The sequence below is a fragment of the Narcine bancroftii genome, unplaced genomic scaffold, assembly GCF_036971445.1.
Source record: "Narcine bancroftii isolate sNarBan1 unplaced genomic scaffold, sNarBan1.hap1 Scaffold_164, whole genome shotgun sequence".
NCBI lineage: Eukaryota > Metazoa > Chordata > Chondrichthyes > Torpediniformes > Narcinidae > Narcine > Narcine bancroftii.
Window position 1 is genome coordinate 77,421 of NW_027211899.1, and position 22,621 is coordinate 100,041.

General features: G+C 41.0%; 1 protein-coding gene across 2 annotated transcripts in view; it reads left to right on the forward strand.

Moving 5' to 3' along the window:
• LOC138750529 (microtubule-actin cross-linking factor 1-like) overlaps positions 1-19,555 on the forward strand; it is a 30,160-nt gene extending 10,605 nt beyond the window's left edge. Inside the window, exons 2-8 of one of the 2 annotated variants that reach the window (XM_069912614.1) lie at positions 138-347; positions 4,534-4,762; positions 4,977-5,293; positions 6,154-6,321; positions 8,947-9,070; positions 10,576-10,671; positions 15,546-19,555. In XM_069912614.1, coding sequence (XP_069768715.1) covers positions 138-347; positions 4,534-4,762; positions 4,977-5,293; positions 6,154-6,321; positions 8,947-9,070; positions 10,576-10,671; positions 15,546-15,553 — 1,152 coding nt within the window. In that variant the 3' untranslated portion in view covers positions 15,554-19,555. The remainder of the gene's footprint in view (positions 1-137; positions 348-4,533; positions 4,763-4,976; positions 5,294-6,153; positions 6,322-8,946; positions 9,071-10,575; positions 10,672-15,545) is intronic. The other variant, XM_069912616.1, reaches the window with a different exon arrangement.
• The last annotated feature ends 3,066 nt before the right edge of the window (positions 19,556-22,621 follow it).

The following is a 22,621-nucleotide window of genomic DNA, read 5'->3' on the forward strand; positions in this document are numbered from 1 at the left end:
TATAAACAGGCATCTTCCACTCAAGTGGTTTCACATCCTCCTCAATCCCAAGGGTTTGCAAATAGATGAGGGAATATGGAATTGCTGCCAGGAAAGTACAACACGTCTTCAAACTAACAGGATTTTGCAATTTGTAGGAAACAACAGAAGATCACCTACAAAAACATCGGAAGACAGTAGGTGATCTTCTGAAATGGTTGGCAGTCGAGGGTCACTATGGAGTTCATATCACCGAAGACGAATTCTACGCATTAGGTGATGGTTTCCAGATGGAGGAAGAGGACGATGCGATGGGGTCATTTGCTGAGATGGGCGAAAGACTGAATGACCACCAGCAAGGCCTGAAGGTATGAACACTTCCAGGTGTTTTGGATAAGTGTATATTCGAACAATTGTAAAAATATTTTGGATTGGACTTTTCATCAGAACCTCTGATCAGTACAGATTTGATGAAAGGCAACTGACTAAATTTCACTTAAATAATGACTAACACAATTTCCAAATAATGTTGAATTGAATTTTGACGATCTTCTCCCAATCCTATTCAAAGATCTAGCAGATCCTCTTTCTAACTCAGTCCTACTTTCTGTTCTTTGCTCTGGCCCAGTCACGCAAGTGATGAGAGATGACGGGAATATGATTAACTCACTAGTGAAGGGGCAGTGATTGACAATGGTCACATAGCCCCTTCACTAACAATCTCACCATGGCAGCTTCTTAACAAAAACTCTTCACCTCAGTAATGCTGTATTCTCAGATAATGTGGATCTTGATGTTGTAAAGGGAAGAACCTCCTCCCCTATTTTGATAACTCCAGCACCCACTCATGTGATTAACTCTTTATAACCCCTTGAATGGGCCATGCAAGCTATTCACAACCAAAAAGGGTTGAGGAAGCATACACCACCGGAATGAATTCTGGCGTAGCAACGTCACTGTTCGTCCACTCAACCAGGCCAGATCCTTGTGCAGATCTAGGGATTGGTTTGGAAAAGAGAGTGAGTAAGGCTACACCCCCTCACTACCACAATTTTCCTGTTGTTGAGGCAACTGTTGGTGACAGCAGGAGCAGAAAGACTCATCCCATGTTTCTCCAGGGGCTCCCTCAATTCTGATGTGTGGTAGCACCATTGTGCTAAATGGGATAGATTCAGAATAAATTGACAGCTGGAATCACAGTGGCCAAAAGGTACGATGGGCCTTTAACATTTGCAGCAGGAAAGTGTTACTTACCATCGTTAGTTCTCCCATTACAACCAAGACAAGTCATCACCATGGTTTAATAGGGAATGCAGATGCACATGAGGTGCCAGACTGATAATCTTACAACACTGGACAGTGGGCAGGCAATGCAGAAAAAAAAATAACATTCCAAAGACAGAATTAACCGCTGATGAAATTTGAGCTCTGTCGTCCTTCCGGCTGGGTCATGAACAGTAAACAGGAAAAGAGGGACCAAGGGTCTCCTCATTCTCAGTGGTGGTAGGCCTCAGCTTCTGAATAACAATGTTGGGGTTAAGACACTTTCTAGCATGTTCCATCAGGTTCTTCCGACACCATCACAGAAATCACTTTCACCCTATTTGATTTACTTAGGAACACCAAGTGCAGCAGACAAATAGGACCAGACTCCATCACATTCGAAGTACTGGAGAAGTTCAGTCTAGATTTTTTTGCACCTCTTGTCACAGTTGATCCACTGACATCCTTCTGACAAAGTGGCAAATTCTTCAGGTATCTGGTCCATCTACCAAAAGCAGGACAAAGCCATACTTTATTTAATCAGCTGCCCGATGGAAAGTGTGTCGCACACACTGTGACATAAAGTGGCATTGTTCACCAATAACCTGCATAATGGTACTTCAATTGGGTTTTGTCACATGACTCCAGGTCTCCTTCTCACTGTGGTCCTAACATGGACCAGCCACTTTGAGTACTGTGATAACTAAAACAGATCAGAGGCTACCTGTCAAGCAGTAGGTGGCGAACCTTTGCTCCGCACTTGACAGAATGAGCACAATTCCCAAAGGGCCCAAGGACCTCAACAGCAGAGCAAAGCAGTTGGCTTGATTAGCCCTCCATTCATTCTCTCCACTGAGGTAGTCCTGTATTCTATCAACGGAGTGAACGACATCTACTCGACTCCAAGAATATGTCCAAAGAGGAGCCTTCTGACATGGAGAGGGACGTGCATTAGGTCCGTAGGAACATTACTACCTGCTGATTCCCCTCCACACTCCTCTCCCTTCTAACTGGGAAAGATATTGCCGTTCGTTCAGTTTGGGCCCTGGCAGGGACACCTGCATCTTGAAGCACTAATGTGAAAATGATAATTACCCAGAATGTTTTCACTAAAATGGGGATAGATTTTCACGTTTGTCATTCCTTAATATGCAGTGCTCAAGTCAGATTTTCATCGTTAAAAAAGAGCAAAGATCTTTAAACATTTACCAATTGATGTTATCTTCTTTTCGTAAAGCATTGCTTAACATGTATGCAAATTATTGCCCTGTGTGTGCTTGACAGCCTGGTTTGTTTTGGAATAAGGCGACTTGAATAAAGTCTTGAAAAGTCCAAAGGATGTTGAACAAAATGCTAAAGATCAATACAATAAAGTCACCGTTATGTCTCTGTGTGGGAGGCTTCTTAAATAGCAGAAGTAAAATCTCTTCTGCTATTTGAATCTTGCATCTTCTTAGAGATGCAAGATTCAAATAGCAGAAGAGATTTTACTTATTGATGCCTTCCACCATGCCAGGAAATGTTCATACTCACATAGACATGCACCCCACATTGGTGCATGACATTTACGACAGTGAGAAGGGTGTGTTATCTCGTCAGGATCATGTGAACTCTTTTGTAACTTCCTAGGAATACACCCTTCTCACTGTGGTAACCGTCGTGCACTACTGGGGGGCACCTATACATGAGTATGAGTGTGAACAGTTTCCTGAGATGGTGGAAGGCATCAGTAAGTAAACTCCCTTCTGTTATTTGAATCTTGCTTCTTTAAGTTATTTAAGAATCCTCCCAGGTAACACGGAGACAGAACATGTTGGCAGTGGTCGGTCTAAGAGAACAAGAATAAAACTATAAAATTGATTGGAAGTGACTGAAATCTGAAGGGGAAGAAGAGAAAAAGTACACCTGGAAATGAATGGCTGGTGCAACAGCAGTTCACCCAGTGATGGACGGGAGGCTGAAGACATTGTTGAATCGTTGAAAACGTTTCAGCAGATGTACAATTTAGCAGTTAAAAGCTATTTTAAAAATGCAACAGCGAGGAGAAGGTTAGTTCTATACATGTCTGGACAGGGGAGCCAGGCCGTGACTTATTTAATAGCTGAGAGCTTACGGGGTGGAGAAAAATGATCCAGAGCAGATATTTGCAAAGGTTGTTTCTCACCTTGAACTCAGCTCTAATCCTAGACTTGAATGCAATGAATTTCAAGGTTTTGTGTAAGAGACTGATGAGACTGTTACTAACGTCCTTACTACACCAAAAATTAATGCTGCAAAATGCAGATGGAAGGATATAGAGGAAAGATTAGCTGATCCACTAATATTCCCATCCTGAAGTGCAAAAGTCTCTTATAGGGAAGGATAGCTTGAAACTGGCCAAAGATATAGAAACAGGCAGAGTCTTCGAATCCACGAGGACGCAAATGAAATCCCTATCAATGCAGACCCACCCACAGCAAAGAGAAGGAAGGGTTGATGCTATAAAAAATACAATCAGAAAAGTGCCACCCCCAGGACCTGTAGGAAGGGCAGCGGACAACACCCCTCCGTGACCAAAATGATTGCCCCGCACACGGTTCTGAATGTGGAGCCTACGGCATAGCAAACCACTGGGCGAAGATGTGCAAGTCTGGCGTGAAGGAAACAGTGATACCAGTGAAGAAAAAAGACAAGAAGATCCACCATCTCTTAAAAATGTTGACACACTCATATACATAGACATCCACCCCACAGTTACTTCAGTGAGAAGGGTGCATTCTTACACAGTTACAAACTAGTTCACATTCTCCTGACTAGATCACAGTCACCTCTCGTTAGATTTCACGTGTTCTCTTTTACGTCATGAAAGAATATTAAATCCCTGAATTGAAAGTTAAGGATGAGATCATTCAAATGACAAAAGTTTAATGTGCTTAAGTTTAAATAAAAGTACGTCTGTTTGACAGGGAAGGGACTGTGTACAAATACTGAAGGAGAGGATTTATTTTCTTGTCAGTCAAATTAAATATGTAATATATTCTACTCCATCTCAGCAGGATTCATCCTTTGACACAAGCAAAGAATTGTAGATCAAGGTAGTTGATTAAACCTCCGAAAGCATAAAACCATTTAGATTTCTGGACTTGAAGTACGTTTCCTGTGTGTATTTAAGGGTGTTTTGGTACCCTGATTTTTAATAAATTGGGAAACCTGAATATTTTATTTCAATTGCAAATGCAATAAATAGAAACCTTACCTCCCCCAAGACAACTTGGAGCAATAAAAATGAACCTAGGATTGTTTCTTTTCTAGGAACATCGCCAAAAGTTGTCCCAGAAAGAGCAAGAGTTGGTTTTGGCCATAGAGGCAGCTCAGACTTTCCTGGAACAAAATGTCCAGGACCCTTTGCGAGACGAGGAAGTTGCACTGCAGGAGAACTTGAATGTCTTGATGGAGGAGTACGAATCCGCTTTATCAAGTGCAGATTCTCAATTAAACGTGATTGAGGATCTGCATCTAGAACTGCAGAAGTTCCGAAAAGGTGAGGGAAAGTATTCATTTATTTTCCAGATTACTATAAAATACTATTTACTGAGAGTTAAAAAGAATTCTAAGTAAGACAACTGAAAGCTACATGTGGTTTGGAATAACCCCAACTTGTAATTATTACAGGATCCTGTCAATGTGTCAAAGTCTATATAATCTGGTATTATTTGATCATTTTGATTATTTCACCATTATATTCCTTTAAACAGATCATGATGAATTTGAAACATTAATGATTCATTCAGAAAAGGAACTACGAAAAATAAAAGCTGAGGAATTTGACTCCACGTCATTGACATTCAAACTTAAGAAGCAGAAATTCCTCTTCAATGATCTTCAGTTTCTCAAAGGGGATCTAAGATACCTCAGACGATCTTGGAAAAGTCTCTTCGATGCTGCCTTTCTCTTTGAAATCAGGAATGCAATTGAAAGCTACAAGATCCCAATTGATCCTGATGCCATAAGCCAACGTGTGGAGGAGACGGTTGAAAGCGCCGATGCTCGCTTCAACGCACTTCGATCAGAAGTATGACATATCTCCTTTTTTTTGACTAATAGCATTTAAACTCCAATTTTACTTTAGATCAGTAACATGAGAGCATTTTGATAGACTGAGCAACTTATGTAAGTTTTAGTCTTATAAGAGTGGCTCTAGAAAAGGTTTGCGGCTGTGATTAATAATACCCATGAAGAACAGGAACAATGATCAAATCTTTCCAGTATTGTGGAGCTCTCTTGGTGGCCAAACTCACTCGAGTTGGACAGAGACCACTGCAGAAAATAAGTCATGAACTCATTTCTTTTTAATAAAATCAAATGTCGAACAGATCATAATTGGTGAAGATTTTCCAGACTGGCCTCCCACGTGCATTTGTCACTGAACACGGTGTAATGTGTCCAATCCATAAAGGTCACCTCGCTGGCTCAGTATGTCCTAAACCCAAGGGTTAGGCTTGAATGGCATAACATAAATGCAGAGTGTTCGGCTGGAACAAGCCCAGCCCCAAAAGAATTTCTGTCTAATCTTCACTGACACACTAAATTTGTGAAGGTTTTCAATGCTTCTGATATATTCCTGACCATCAGTTTATTTTGAAAGCAAACTCAAAATATTAATTAAAAGATTTATTGACATAACAAGAAAATGGAACAGTACGGCAGGGTAACAGGCATTTCACCTTTGGTGAGGAGTTAACATTGCCTTTTTGTCTGTGACCCTCAAAAAACTTGATGCAGGGAACAAAAAAATGATAGTTGGCATAAGTAATGGACCAGTAATGTATCGCTTGACCCATTTTGGATCGATTGGACACTCGATATTTGATCGCATCACAAAATCGTACATTTTAAAAATCCACATACTCATTCATTTCTTTCACTCTATAGTGCATTGGACTTGGAATCCGTCTTAGCACCAAGGTATTTGAACAATGGCAAGAGAAGGCAGATGAGCTGCGTTTGTGGCTAGAGAGAGTAGAAAGAGAAAGACGAATGGTTCAGCTGGAGGCCATCCCTAATCCAGAAATCTTGCAGCAAGAACTTGAAAATATCATGGTAAATTAAAGTTGTTATTTCATAAATCACTGTGTAATGTTGCTTATTCTAATTTACGAGTAGAATGATGAATGCTTTGAAATAATGATAATGTGCACATCCAATAACAGTGGTTAAGGCCACATGGGAGGTTGTAAGTTTGGCACCTGAAATAGGAAGTTGAGCTCCATTCATTCCAACTTGATCAGGTTTTAATGGGAGCCTGATGAAGATCCAACAGCCAATTTGCTTCCAGATGGTGGGGGCGAGATTGGAAACTGTAACAAAGAAGCCAAACAGTTCTGCTCTCATTGTGTGTCTATTTTCAGTATGGGTTTCCTCAGACCTTATCCATGTTTAATGGGGGCCTAAGAAAATGGTGGCAGAATTTTGGACGACCTCCAAGATTATAACAGCAGAGCAAAAAATCTCAGCAAATCATTAATGGGATCATCAGGTGAAGAGACGATAACTCCATAGATGGGGGTTTCAGGAACAGGTTAAGGGGGGTGGGAGGAAAGTGGTGATTTGGAGCACATTTGGAGGTAAGATTTGTTTGCAAAGTGGCAGAGATTGATTTATTCCAAAGAAGTATTCGAACCATAGAACCTTACAATATTACAGAACAGAAACAGGCCCATTTGGCCCTTCTTGTCTGTTCCGAACCCTTTTTCTGCCGAGGCCCTCTGACGCACCTAGTCCATAGCCCTCCATACCTCTCCCATCCATGTACCAGTCCAAATTCTTTTCAAATTAAAAATTGAGCCCACAGTCACCACTTCAACGGACAGCTTGTTCCACTCTCCCACCTCTTCACTCTGTGTGAAGACGTTCTCCCTCATGTTCCCCCTAAATTTATCCCCTTCACCCTTACCCCATGTCCTCTGGTTTGTATTTCACTTGCTCTCAGTGGAACAAGCCTACCTATATTTACTCTGTCCTCCACATCATTTTAAATCTCTCTCTCAATTCTTCCCTCATTCTACACTCCAGGGAATAAAATCATAACCTGTTTAACCTTTTCCTACAACTCTGCTCCTGACGTCCAGGCCACATCCAAGTCAATCTCTGCACAATTGCCATCCTTCCTGCAGTTAGGTGATCCAAACGGCACACAATAATCCAAATTGGGTCTCACCAATGAAAATTATACTTTATCCTTTGATTCATCAAGGTCAATGTGCCAAAAGTTCTCTTTGCAACCCTATCCACATGTGACACCATTTTCAGAGAATGAGGTGTCTGTATTCCCAGATCCCTCTGTTCTATCGTACTCCTCACTGCCCGACTGGTTACCATGTATGTCCTTTCTTGGCTTGTCCTTCCAAAATGCAACACCTCACACTCATCTGCATTAAATTCCATTTGTCAGCCCATGTTTCCAGCTGGTCCTGATCCCTCTTCAAGCTTTGAAAACCTTCTTTAGTGTCCACAACACCTGCAAGCTTACTCATCCAATTTACCCCATTATCATCCACATAGCCTTCCTGGTTTCTTTCTTGAGGTTTTTTCTTGCATTTTCTATACTCTTCAAGCACCTCATTTGCTCTGTGATGTCTATACCTGCTGCACACCTCTCTTCTTCCAAACCAGATTCCTAAGCCTGCTAATCTTGACAGGAACATGAAAAGTCTGTACTCTCCAAATTTCACCTTTGTAGGTCTTCCACTCACCCCGCACATACTTTTCCAGGTCAACACCTTCTCATTCCTTTCTAATTTCCTCAAATTGGCCTTTCTCCAATTTAAAATCTCAACCCGAGTCCCAGACCTATCCTTCTCTATCATTAACGAAACTAATGGCATCATGTTGACTGGAGTTGATGTTTGAGGAATTGGAATTTGCATCAGAAAGACAAATCAGAAAGTTTTGCTTTATTGAGGTGGAGGGCATTTCTGGTCTTGCAGTCAGAGAAAAATCGGACCATTTATTGCAATAATGGCCTGGGATTGATGGTCATGGAGAAAAGCTGTGGGCCATTAAGTGCTCGAGAGAATAGGAGTTGCAAACGGGTCGGATTGCTGAGGGAGAACACATATTTACCTTTGAAGGATGATGGATTGGGGAGAGGGGTCATCTGGAGTAAAAGTAGACAGGCAGAAAAACGATAATGCAGAATAACCCTCTGCAGCCAAATCTATGTCCATTAGTGGTGAAAAGCCAAATGAGTTCTTCAGCATTATTTTATCAATGCTGATGTAAATCTAAGTATCAGAACATTTTTAAATATTTTCTTGTGACCTTGATGGTTTGCAAGGGGACTTCAGGGCCGGTCAAGAGATGTAGACAAGATAAAGATGATGAGCTCAACAGCATCAGAAGATGCTCAAACATCAGGCGTATTAAATACCTCGAAGCATTAATGAGTAATGAGTAATGATCAATAGAAAGTTTGATCTGGTTGTTTGAGAAAATTCCAATATCCTGTGGTTATTGGGTCCTTGAAAATGTTCGCCTCCTCACCCCAAAGCAGGCCAGAGAGTTGTTGGTATTTATGATAATTTATAGAATCGCCTTCACAGGCTGTTTATCTCCTTGACCCAAAGACAATATCGAAATTAACCAAGGCATCGGCAAATCTAAGATATACAGAAATAAATATTAATTTTATTGTGAATGAGTCATTGTGTCATTTTGAAATCACAGGTTCTTCAGGGAGAAATTTCTGAACATGAAGATGGTGTCGAAAAGTTACAGGAGGCAGCAAAGTGCCTGCTGAATTTGAGCAATGACGTTGTTCCAAATATAGTCCAGCTTCGAAAGACCACAGGTACCATTTCAACATTTGATGTTTAGATCAAAAGGTGGTTCTCTAATTCCAACAAATACAAGTGATGCTTCCAGCTGGTAAATTAGACATTTTCAAATTGTGCAAATTACCAGTGGGGACCCACCAACCTCTTTGAACCATTCTAAAATATTTCTTGCAATTGATTGGATTTCAAATGTTGAATCATCTTTACCTAGCACGTCATAAATAGGCTATCATTTCATAAACAGCTCTGAAAATGACCATTTACTAAAGAACTGTGCACACTTCAATGTTTGAATAAAATGCAGTATTTAAGAAAGTTCAATCGAACTTTCTCCACTGAATTGTGGTCAGTGATTCAGACTCGTAGGCCAGAATCGCAATAGTATTGCAAAATGTGTGTTTATTGAATGAAATTTCTGCTCGAGTGGTGCATCTTAGAAGTGTTGGGTCTTATAAAATTGTTGCATTAAAGGTACTGAATTGAGAACCATATTTGGAGCGTTGGAAATGAAAATGGCGGCAAATGGGAATTCTTGCAGTGAATTCGTTGAAAGTGATGCTCTGCGATTATTTAATAAAGCAGCCAGGCTCCAGTCATGCATACTTGTCCGTGGCTCATCAATTAAAGAGAAGATTGAATGATTGGAAACCAGACAACTTCCAATCATAGAAACAAGACTGGAAATAGGAAACATATGTTAAAATATGCCAGCAAGGCGGTGAAGTCACGAGCTCCATCGAAATGTTAATGTTGCTTTTCTTTTTTCCAGATGCTCTATCAGCTCATTTATTTTTATACATTTTTGTTTCCTTTCCTAAACCTCAGAAATTCTATATTTTCCGTTTGTCTTGTTGATCAGTTATTAATAGAAATAGAGGGTATGTAGAAATGGTAGAAGGTTAAGCAGCGGCCATTTACCAAGTGTGAACATCTGGCAAACATGCAGCCAAGGAAGTGTTTAGGGCTGTGATGTCTCAAAGACCCCCCAATGAGAGGGGATTTCTCATGCTGTGCTGGGAGGGCACTGAAGATCCATGCATCTGAGCACCTGAAGGGCGGGATACAGTTCTGGTGAGAACGGTTGCAGCTGCTCTCAGAGTCTTCTCTATTCAGCAGGGTATTCTTTGTTGTTCCTGCTCCTCCCCGGCCCCAGCTCCCCCCCACTTCACCTGCTCCTCTCGATGAGTAAAAGGCCTTGAAGTCAACATGTTTTCAACAGAGTTGCACAACTGTCCCTCTCTTTCTCTCTCCATTTTCTTTTGCAAATGTCCCTTCCTTTTCACTGTTCTTCATTTCACTTGTCTGCTATTTCACGCTGATTCCCTCCAAACTTTTTTCATTCCTTGCTCACCTTTTCTCTCGTCATCTTCTGTTCTGCATTGCTTTAAATATTACTAAACCCACAGTTCTCTCTCCAAAACAAAAAAATGTGTTTCTTGGGAAGAAAACACCGGAAACATGGTAAATCTTTGAAGACATTTTTAAATGTATGTGTAACAGAACCTTGTGTTCATTTTAGCTACCATCGAACAGAGATTCCAGTGTTTGCGTCAGGAAACATCAGAGCAGAAGAGGACGTTGGAACGGACAAATGTCCAAGTGGAAGATCTTGAAGGTTTACTTTTACCTGGCACTTCTCACCACTGCGATTTTGGAAATGTTTTATTTCTGGATTGATGAAGCAGGGTCGTTGACCTAGTTGAGAAACATTGCTATTTTGCACACATAACTGGTCCCTAATAGCAATGCAGGAATGACCTAATGATGTTGATTGCAAGATAAATCTTGGCTGAGACAATTACAGTCCAGATACAGGACATCTCGGCCCCTCGAGTCCACACCGATTTAAGTGGGCTCCTCTAGCCCCACTTACCCACTCCCTGTCTATAACCCTCCAATCCCCTCATATCCATGCAGCTATCCAACTTGTTCTGAAATGACACAGGAAGTTACATCCCAGACCCTGGCACCAATCTGTTTCCTTAATCGTATCCACAGAATCCCCAATTTGTCATCCTGACCATCGAATCCCCTATAACTATTACCCTCCTCTTCCTTTCCCTACCCTTTTGGGCAACAGAGGTTGACCTTGTGCCAGAGATACAGCCACTGATTCCTTCCCCAGCCTGAATGCTCCTCAAGGAGGTGTACCATTTGTTGAGTGCTTCAGTCACAGGTGCCCCCTCCTGTATCTGTCTCTTCCCTTTCCCCTCTCCTAACTGGAACCCACTGATCCTCCTCCTGTGGCCCTGTTGAGACCACCTGGCTATAGCTCCTATCTATGATGGCCTCACTCTCACTGACCAGGTCGAGGTCATTGAGCTGCAGCTCCAATTCCCTAACACGGTCCCTGAGATGCTGCAGCTCAGTACACCTAGTGCAATCGTGGATGTCCAGGAGGTCGAAGACTCCAGGACCTTTCACATCTGACACTGAAAAGAGCAAACTGCTCTCACACTCAACCCTTCTCTCTTCCCCCTCACCTTAGAAAGAGAAAATAACAAAAAAATATAGTCTTACCTTAATCTAGATACACTCGACCTCAGCCTCTACTCGCTGAACCCTCTCAAGCCAAAGCCTCGAAACCCCACTCTTTCACCAGGCCACTACTCACTGGGCCACTCCTCGCTGGCCTCTCCTTTGCGTTTCCCTCCTTTTATCGGCCTTGACCAATTAAACCTGTCACTCTCAACTCGCTCCACCTCCGAACACTGCCCAAACTCTGGTCTCCGCCTCCTCCGACTCACTGCTCGAACCGACTAGGCCCGAGGCCGGGTAAAGAACAGAATTTATTGTACGATAGAATCTTGTATGTTCTTTAAAAACCATATAGGATGTGGTTTAAGGTCTCATCCAAAGCAATTGCATCCACTCATGCAATTTGATTTCACTACTTCCCCAATGTGCCATTTAGAAATGCACAGAATGACGTGGATGTTGCTTCTCTTCACCATCTGAAACAAGTAAATGGGTTCTTACTATTAAAGCTTCTGCCTCGCATGTTCGAAGTTTGAAAAAGATCAAAGCTGGTGCATAGTTTCATGCATCCACAAGTGTATAAAAAATGGGTTGTGGCAAATCATCGGCAATTATCCATGCCTGCTGCATCCAGGTATATTTGAAGATTGGAGCACGACTGCAACGCCATGTCAACTGTGGCGGATTAACTACCACTCCAGGCTGAGCTTTAGTAAAGCCCCCCTAACCTTGCCTCCCTGCCCCACTCTTTGCTGAATCGAATAAAGTGACATTAAGTTACTTTAAATAACATATTAGGGGTCTCCAAAGTGGTCGATATCGACCCTTGGTGAAGGGGTGGGGGGGTGGGTTGGAGAGGCAGCAGCGTGACCCAGATGTGTGGGGGGGGGGGGTGAGACAGCAGCACCACTCACGTGGGCAAGGAGGGAGATAGACGGCAGCGCGACTCGGGTGGATTGGAGAATGGTAAATAGAGTCCCCTTGTTTAAAAAAGGTAATAGGGAGAATCTTGGGAATTAGGGTTAGTCTTACATTATTGGTGAGTAAACTAATGGAAGGGATTCTTAAGGATGGGATCTATGAAGATCTGGAGAAATACACTCTACTCAAGGATAGTCAGCATGTCTTTGTGAAGGCAAGCTTGGGCCTCACAAATCTAACTCAGTCTTTGGAGGAGGTTACAAAAGAAATTAATGAGGGTACGGTGATAGATGAGGTCTACGAGGATTTTAGCAAGGCGTCTGAGAAGGTCGGTCACAGGAGACTCCTTCGGAAAGTCCTGAGTCATGGGATGAGCGAAAAATTACCTGCATGAAATAAAAGCTGTCATGTCGGAAGAAAGCAGAGTGTCGTAGTGGAATGAAAGTATTCTGCCTGGAGGTTGGTGCCGCAGGGATCTGTTCTGCGACCCCTGCTCTTTGTGATTTTCATGTCACCTGGATGAAGAGGCGGATGGATAGGTCAGTAAGTTTGCGGATGTCACGGAGGTTGGTTTGGAGGAGTTGTGGATGGAGATGAAGGCTGTTAAAGGTTACAAAATGATGAAGGTGGGATGCAGAGTTAGGCAGAAAAGTGGTGGATGGATTTCAATCCAGATAACTGAGAGTTGATGCATTTTGGAAGGACAAAGCAGAAGGCTGAGTCCAGAGTTAATGGTCAGTTACTTAAGAGTGTGGATGAACAGAGGAACCTTGGGTTGCAAATCTACACATTTCTCAAGGTTGCCGCACAGTTTGATAGGAGAGTGAAGAAGGATTATGGTGTGCTGAGATTCCTTCATAGGTGGTTTGAATTCAGGAGTAGAGTTGTCATGTTGCAAATCTATAAATCTTTGGTATGACTCACTTAGAATATTATGTTCAGTTCTGGTCACCTCATTATAGGAAGGAGAGGGGACAGAGGAGATTTACCAGGATGCTGCCTGGATTGGGAAACAATTCTCATGAGGCAAGGTTCGCAGAGCTGGAGTGTAGAAGGATTAGAGGAGACGTGATAGAGGTCTACAAGATCTTCGACATCCTTCCGTGAATTCAGGGACCAGAACACTACGTAATATTCCAAATGCGGCGAACCAAAATTTTATACAGCTGTAACTTGACTCACCAACTTTTACACTCAGTGCCCCAAATCATGAAGTCCAGCAGGCTGGATGTTTTTTTACCATCCTCTCCACCATGTTGTCTCTTTCAGGGTGCAGAGAGCGTTCAGCTCAAAATCCTTCTCTCCATCAATGCTAGAAAGGATATATTGTAGACTTTCCCTTGCATTTGACCTCCCCCCCTCCCAAATCCAGCACCTCACTCAGGGGAGGGAGAGGGGAAGAGGAGGGAGAGGGGAAGGAGAGGGAGAGGAAAAGAGAGGGAGGGAGTGTTGTCGAGGAAGGGGGAGGGATATAGTGAGAGGGTGAAGGGAAGAGGAAAAAGAGAGAGAGTGTGGAAGGAGAGGGAGGGAGAGTTGTCAAGGAAGGCGGTGGGATAGAGGGAGAGAGGGTGAGTGGAAGAGGAGGAGAGGGAAAGGGGAAGGAGAGAGGAAGAAATGTCGAGGAAGGGGGGAAGGATACAGGGAGAGTTTGAGGAGAAGGAGAGGAAGTGGAGAAGGAGAGGGAGAGAAAAGGATAGGGAGGAAGAGTTGTAAAGGAAGGGGGAGGAATATAGGGAGAGGGTGAGGGGCATAAGAGAGGGGAAGGAGAGAGAGAAGAATGGAGTGGGAGGTAGACTTGTCGAAGAAGGGGGTGGGTTAGAGGGGAAGAGGAGAGGGAGAGGCAGGGAGAGTTGTCAAAGAAGGGAAGGGATAGGGGAAGTGGAAGAGGAGAAGTCGATGGATAGGGGAAAGAGAGGAAGAGGAAAGAAGAGGGAGGGAGAGTTGTCGAGGAAGGGTAAGGAATATAGGGAGAGGGTGAGGGGAAGGAGAAGGAGAAGGGAAAGAGGATGAGGGATAGTTGTCAAGGAAGGCAGAGGGTTATAGGGAGATTGTGAGGGGAAGGGAAGGAGAGGGAGGGAGGGAGAGTTATTGAGGAAGGGGGAGGGATATAGGGAGAGAGTGGGGGAGGAGAAGAAGATGGAAAGTGGAAGGAATGGGAGAGGGAGGGAGAGTTGTCGAGGAAGGGGAGGGATAGTGGGAGGGTGAGAAGAAAGAGAGGGAGAGAGGAAGGAGATGGAGAGGGAGGGAGACTTGTCGAGGAATGGGGAAGGATATAGGGAAGAGTGAGGGTAAGAGGAGAAGGAGAGCGATAAGAGATGGAGAGGGAGAGGAAAGGAGAGAGGGAGAGTTGGTGAGGAAGGGGGAGCGATATAGGCTGAGGGTGAGGGGAAGAGGAGGAGAGGGAAAGGAGAGGGAGAGGAAAGGAGAGTGAGGGAGAGTTTTCGAGGAAGGGGGAGTAATGGGGTGAGGGTGAGGAGGGGAAGGTGAGGGAGGGGAAGGAGGGGGAAAGGGAGAGGGAGGGAGAGTTGTTGAGGAAGGGATAGGGATTTTGGGAGAGGGTGAGGGGAAGAGGAGGAGAGGGAGAGGAAAGGAGAGGAGAGTTTTTGAGGAATGGGAGGGATATAGGGAGAGAGTGAGGGCAGGAGAAGGAGAGGGAGAGGGGAAGGAGAGGGAGAGGGGAAAGAGGAGGAAAGGGAGGGAAATTTTTTGAGGGGAGGGATTTTGGGAGAGGGTGAGGGGGAGAGGGAGAGGAAAGTAGAGGGAGGGAGAGTTGTCGAGGAAAGGGGAGTGATAGAGGGAGAGGGTGAGGGGAAAAGGAGAGGGAGAGGAAAGGAGAGTTTTTGAGGATGGGGAGGGATATTCGTAGAGAGTGAGAGTTAGAGGGGAAGGAGAGGGAGGGAGAGGGAGGAAGAGTTGTCGACGAAGGGGGAGGGATAGAGGGATAGGGGATTAATGGGTTTCTATTGTCTCTGAATCTTTACGAAAAAGTGAAGATGATTTTGAGCTGAAGACCATTGGTCGTCTTCGCGTGATCTTCCTCAACTCTGTTCATCTCTTCCCTTGAATGACTTTTGTTTCCATTGCTTGTAGATTCGTGAAGCGCAGAAGGGAGGACAACAACTTGTGCTGGAAGTCGAGCTGGTAGCAGGACCAACTGTCAATAAGGCAGCCACACTTGGAAACACAATCAACATGTTCAGGTATTTCTACATCCAGTCCTGGAGGATCTCAACAAAGTTCAAGCGAGATTTCTGCCAACACCTAAAAATTCGACAACTCCAAAAAAATGTAGTGAACAGATCCAACCTTTGTACACGTCATTCATCACCCACACCAAAGCCTTTAACTCTGCATCAAGGAAACAACTATAGGACACCCCTTCTAGTATTAGATGAACAGAAATGGAAGTACGGATCCTGAGGCTCTTCAACAAAGGCATATTGGCCACAGTCGTGGTCAACATGAGCACTTGGGAGCCTTTTTGCATGAAGTGAAGAGTAAACAAGGATCTGTGTCAGGTCACTCGCCTGAGTGCTACTGGTACCATGTAACCCAGTACTACCTGTTGCATGGTCGAGTGGTCGGCGACTAAACCGGCTCCCCCACCAGGCTTGCCTGGTGAGGAGGGTGGCTAGACACCCTGCAGGATGAAAAACAAGACCTGTCAAAGGGTGGATGAACCATGGACAGAAAGGTCTGGCAAACCATCATCTGAGAGGGAACAGCAACCTTTGAAGCCAGCAGATGTGCAGAAATAGAAGAAGATGAGAGGAGAGGCCGTACCAACCCAAGCCTGATCTGCCATCTGGAACAACCTGTCCTGAATGCAGAAGAACTTTCAAAGGCAAGATTGAACACAGAAGCCACTTGATAGCAACGAGGAGGAGAACTTACTGACAGACAGCGCAGAATTCAAACTGAGGTCCAGTCCTGACCACTGGCCATGTAAAGGCATTGCCCTAACCACTACATCAACCGTGACACCCTGCTCAGAGAAGCCGGCTGGAATCTCGAGCGTCTGGAGGAATCGATGTGTCAGGCAGCAGTGGGGAGGGGTCGGGGATCAGCGGCGGCAGTGGGGAGGACTCGGGGATCAGCGGCAGTTCCTACCACACCCCCACACACACAAACCCTGACGCACACGCACCACACACACACACATACACACTCGATTCTTTGAAAGATTTTATTTAATATTCTCAAATTACATAAAGAAAATCAAATACACATAAAATAACTGTAAACTACATCCCCTCCCCCTTACTAATACAATAAAAACCAAAAAAAGAAAAAAATAACCAAAATAAAGAAAAAAAAACAACCTCTCCTCCCCCAAAACCTTAGAGAAATGTATCAAATATTCCCTGATTGGTCTGCCAACATTACAACATTGATTTAATTTCTATAGCCATGTGTTTCAAATATAAACACCACATATAAATAAAAAAGAGTAATTACTTACATTATATGTTAATTTTTCTAAATATAGACAAGAGTGAAATCCGTTATGCCATCTTTGCAAGTTTATATTCTTCCATGTGACAGCTATATATTTTCTCGCTACTGCTAACCCAAATCTTAACAAAGCCAAATATGGTTTAGGCATTTTGAATCAACAAATGGAACATTAACATAACCCAACAAACATATTTTTGGATCCATTAAATATCCCTTTGAAACAAATCCCTCAAAAATTTAATAATTTCCTCCCAAAAATGCTTAATTTTATTTCACGACCAAACAGAACGTACAAAAGTAACTTTCTGCTCTCTACATCTAAAACAGAAATCTGTTAAACTGAATCCATATCTCTTCAATTTCTCAGGGGTTGAATATAATTGATGCAAAAAATTCTAATTGACCATAGTATACCTCACATTAATTAACTTGCTAACACCGTCAACACACAGTTTTGACGATTCCTCCCATGTCAAAATAATATTTAATTCTTTCCCATTTGTCTTCTTCCATTTTCTCCTGCAACAACCTATACATATCAGAAATAAAGCATTTTTCACCTTTATCTGCAATTAATAATTCAAATTTCTTTTGACCTGGTAAATTTATTTCCTTCCCATAATTCTTCTTTAAATAATCTCAAAGTTGGTAATAAACAAAGAATTTGATGCAATACCATATCTTTCCTGCAACCTTTTAAATGAACAAAACCTCCCTGCTTCAAACAATCTATTACATTCACTAATCCTTTAATTTCCCAATCTTTTAAGTAAGGATTCTATCATGAAAAGGGAATTAATTTATTCTGATATAATGGTGATCTTATCGAAACTATTCCGATAGAATCAAGAATTAAATTGCGATTTTACCAAATATTCATTATATGTCGAAAAACGGATAATTTAAATTCTTGTAACAATAAATGATTCCATTTATAAATGAAATGATTAATATTATTTTCCAAAATCTGAGCCATCTTTATCTTTGCCCACCTAGGAGATTGTTGATTATAAAATAACCAATTAATAAACTTCATCGGTGCCACCTCATAATAATTATAAAAACAATGTAATTGCAAACCACCCAATTTATAATGCCAAGTCCATTTTTGGAAAGAAACCCTCGATAATTTACCTTTCCATAAGAATAACCCAACTATGCAAGGAATAAATTGAAAAAAGTATTGTACTCCAGCATAAATGTTCATCTTTATGCAATTCACTCTTCCTATTAAGGTCAGTGGTAAATCTTTCCACTTATCTAAATCAATTTTAACCTTATTTAATAAAGGTACATAATGCAAAATAAATAATTCATGATCATTTTTATTTACAACTATTCCTAAATATTTAATTTTATTTGACCATCTAAATTTAGTAATTTGTCTACAATCCATAAAATCTTCTTCTGCTATTGGTAAAACCTCACTCTTTTCCCAATTAATCTCATATCCCGATAATTTACCATACTTATTCAACAAGTCCTGTGATAATTTTAGTGAAGTTTTTGGATTAGTTAAATATACAAAAACATCATGTGTAAATAAGCTAATTTTATTTTTATTTTCTCTCACTTTAAGTCCTCTTACACCAAAATCATGTCAAACAGCCTGAGCTAAAGGTTCTGTCACCAAAGCAAGTAAAGCAGGTGAAAGATGAAAACCCTGTCTTGTAGAACAAGATAAATTAAAAGATTTTGAAATCTCACCATTCGTTATTACCCTTGTCGTAAGTTCTGCATATAAAGCCCTAACCCAACCCCTAAAAAATGGAACAAAATTAAATTTTTCCAATACTTTAAACAAAAACTTCCACTCAACTCGATCAAATGCCTTCTCAGCATCCAAAGATATATCCGTTGGTTGATTATCTTGTTGTTTTTAGCATTAATTAATGAAATCAATTTAACTATATTATCTGATGACAATTTAACTATATTGTCTTTGACAAACCCTACCTGATTGCTACGTAAAAAAATTTGGCAAATAATTCACTAACCTATTATCTGAAACTTTTGACACCAATCTATAATCAACATTTAATAATGATATCGGTCTGTAAGGTGACACTTTTAAAGAGTTCCTTTCTTTTTTTAGGTATAACTGTAATCAATGCTTTTGAGAAAGATTCTGGAAATACATCCATTTTAGTTGCTTGTTTCAAAACATCTTTATATAATGGAAATAATAAATCATTAAATTTTTTATAAAACACCACCTTAAATCCATCCTCTCCAGGAGATTTCCCATCAGGCATCGATTGCAAAGCTTCTCTCAATTCTAATTCAGTAAATAAAATATCTAAATTCTTTACCTCAAATTCATTCAACACTGGCAAATTTAAACTAGATAAAAATAAATCAATTTGATCCATTTTTTGATAACCCTCTGACATATATAAATTTTCATTAAATTTTAAAAATTCATCAGTATTCATTTATGTAATTTCTCCATTCTTCCTAATAGCATTAATTGTCCTTGATACTTGCTCAGTTTTACATTGCCATGCCAAACCATATGCACTCTTTCTCCCAATTGATAATAACATTGTTTAGACTGCAAAATCATTTTCTCATATTTATACGTTTGTAAATTATAACGTAATTTCACTTTAGATAAATTTATCCTTTCATCCTCTGTATAATTTTTTTTAATTTTCTTCTCCAAGCCTTCGATTTCCTTTTCCAAATTTAAACTTACGAATAAATAGTTTTTTTCTCTCTTAGTTGTATCGCTAATAGTTTGTCCCCTCAAATATGCTTTTAAAGCATCCCACAAAATAAATTTACTTTGAACTGAATTTTCTTTCATTTGTAAATAAAAAATAATTTGATCTCTCATCTACTAAATGAAATCTGGTCTTCAATAACTTTTCATTAAACCTCCATCGATAAGCTGTCTCAGTTAATTCAATCCCTAAACATTTAATGAAGGATATGAGAATAACCTACTTTTATATTCTGCAAAATTAAATCTACTTGTAAATGCACAGAAATCAAAAATACATTTATTCTAGAGAAAGAATTATGCCGAGCTGAATAAAGTGAATAATCTTTCTCAGTTGGATTTAATTTCCTCCAAATTTCCACTAAATTTAAATACTCCATCATCTTAAACAGTCTTTTTGCCATTTTAGTTCTTTCAACAATTTTTGGAGATTTGTCCAACAAGGGATCCAAACAACAGTTAAAATCTACTCCGACTAACACATTCCCATATGCCTGATTCGAATTTAAAAATGTCCCTGAAATAAATGTCTGATCATCTTCATTTGGTACATAAACATACATTAAAGTCCAACTTTCAGAAAAAAATCTTCCAATTAACAATCAGTACTCTTCCAACATTATCAAAAAAAAAATCCACAGCAAAAAGTTTTTTTTTTATTAACTAATATCACCACGCCTCTAGTTTTAGAGTTTAATGAAGACAAAATGACATGTCCTGACCAATCTCTCTTCAACTTCAAATGTTCTTTTTCTGTCAAATGAGTCCTTTGCAAAAATACAATATCTACTTTTAGCTTCTTTAAATTTTTATTTTTTCTGCCTTTTTCTCCTTTGATTGTAATTCAAAAGATACATTTTTACGTATCAAAATAGCTACATCTTTAGCCTTAGAATTAAATGAAGAAGAATATACATGCCCAACCCAGTTCCTTTTTAATTTCACGCTTTCCATCACATTCAAATGTGTTTCTTGTAAAAAAGCAATATCAATTTTCTTTTTCTTAATATATGCCAAGACCCGCTTACGTTTAATCTAACTATTTAATCCTCGAACATTAAAAGTAGCAAACCTCAACTTTGACATATCTACTATTATTACTAAATACCAATAATATCTTTATATAAAAACTCAAATTAATGTATATAGGCCCTCCAATAAAAAAATCACAAATTAAAAACTACAAAAAAATTAAAAAATAAAGAAAAAGGAAAAAAAAAGAAACCCCCCCCCAAAAAAAACTACCAAAAGGTAGTAATCCCCTAAACAAAAATTGGGTGTGGGTCACCCACCAGTGGCTGATGACTAGTAAAGAAAGTCCAAATCTCTCCTTGCCCAGCCAAACAGTCAGTAACATCAAAATATTATAAGAACAAAAGAAAAAATAGAATAAGAAAATTCTTTTAACCCAAAAGACTCCAATGTTGAAAATCCCATTTCAGAAGTTGGACTCTTTCCATTCCTGTTTTTTTCCCATTTTTGCCATTTCTTCCTTTTCCAGAGCTACCAAAGTTTTCTTTAGGAAATAATGCTGGACTATGTCTTTGTCCTCTTATATCTGGCCATGAGTCAGCAAAAATCATTGCTTCACAATCAGTTTCAAAAAACCAAAATTGATAGACTCCGTAAAACACCTTCAACACTGCAGGGTAACGAAAAGTAGACTTATAACCTTTATGCCACAAAACTTCTTTAACTGGATTGAATCGACGTCGACCTGATGCATTTCCAACAATGGAGACATTTTCCTGTGTGCTCCCTCCATTGAAATCAAAAGGCTTTCTACTTCTTGGGAACACGCACCTTCTTCCGGGGAATGGGTAATTCCAGCGCCATCCTTCATTTGGTAGCAATAGATTTTTTTTCAGCCCGCACAGGAAATCTTTGGGGTCTAGGCAATGAAGAAATTGAGCCAGGGGCTGTTTCAGGTCGTCTAGTCCCCAGATCCTCAGCACTTCGAAAATGTATATTCTTATGAACTTGAGGTTTAATCTTTTTACCATTAGTGGCCATAATAATTGCTTGATACTTTAAACTAAAATTTAAAAAGTTTAAACTTGAAAACAAAGGGTTAAAAAACAGGTATTTAAAAATCTGGCCAGAGAGGTCGAGATTACATGTCTAGACTCTACGCTATCTTGCCACAATCCCTACTTTTAGCTTCTTAATATAATCTATCACACATTGCCTTTTTATTGGGTGATTTAAACCCTTAACATTAACAATTGTAAAACTTAAATTACTTATTACAACTTACACAATGGCACCCAATCTTTCACAATTAACTTAAACAAAAACCCTCAACCAACAATGAAAAACACTAGACCCCCCCCCTGAAAAAACTGCAACACACTCAAGACACATACCCCAGACACATACCCCAACAATCACACACCTCCCACACACACACCCTACACACAACCCCCAACACACATCCCCAGACACACATTCCACACATACAAGCCCCGACTCACAACCCCCACAATCACACACCTCCCACATGCACACCCCACACACACATACACATCCCAGGAACACACCCTCACGCTCACAAACTCCCACACATACACTCTGCGCACACACACACACATATCCCCCATACACATACTCCCCCAAACACAACCTCTGACAGATATACACAAACACCCTTCGACACTCATACACACCTTCCACACCCTCACTCCACAAACACCCAATGCACCCACAGTCCCCTTCCACACACCACACCTACACATATACCCCGACGCACAACCCAGAAACACCGCCCACATACACCCCTCACACACACCTTCACACATGACCACCTCCCACACACAACTCACAAAATCAACTCCCAGCCACACATCCCACACATAAACGCACACTCACACTCACCCGATACAACCCCTGGACAGATAAACCTCCCACACACATACCCGTACACACATCCTCTCACACTCAGTCCCCCCCACACACACCCACCCACACCCCATATACCTCTCAC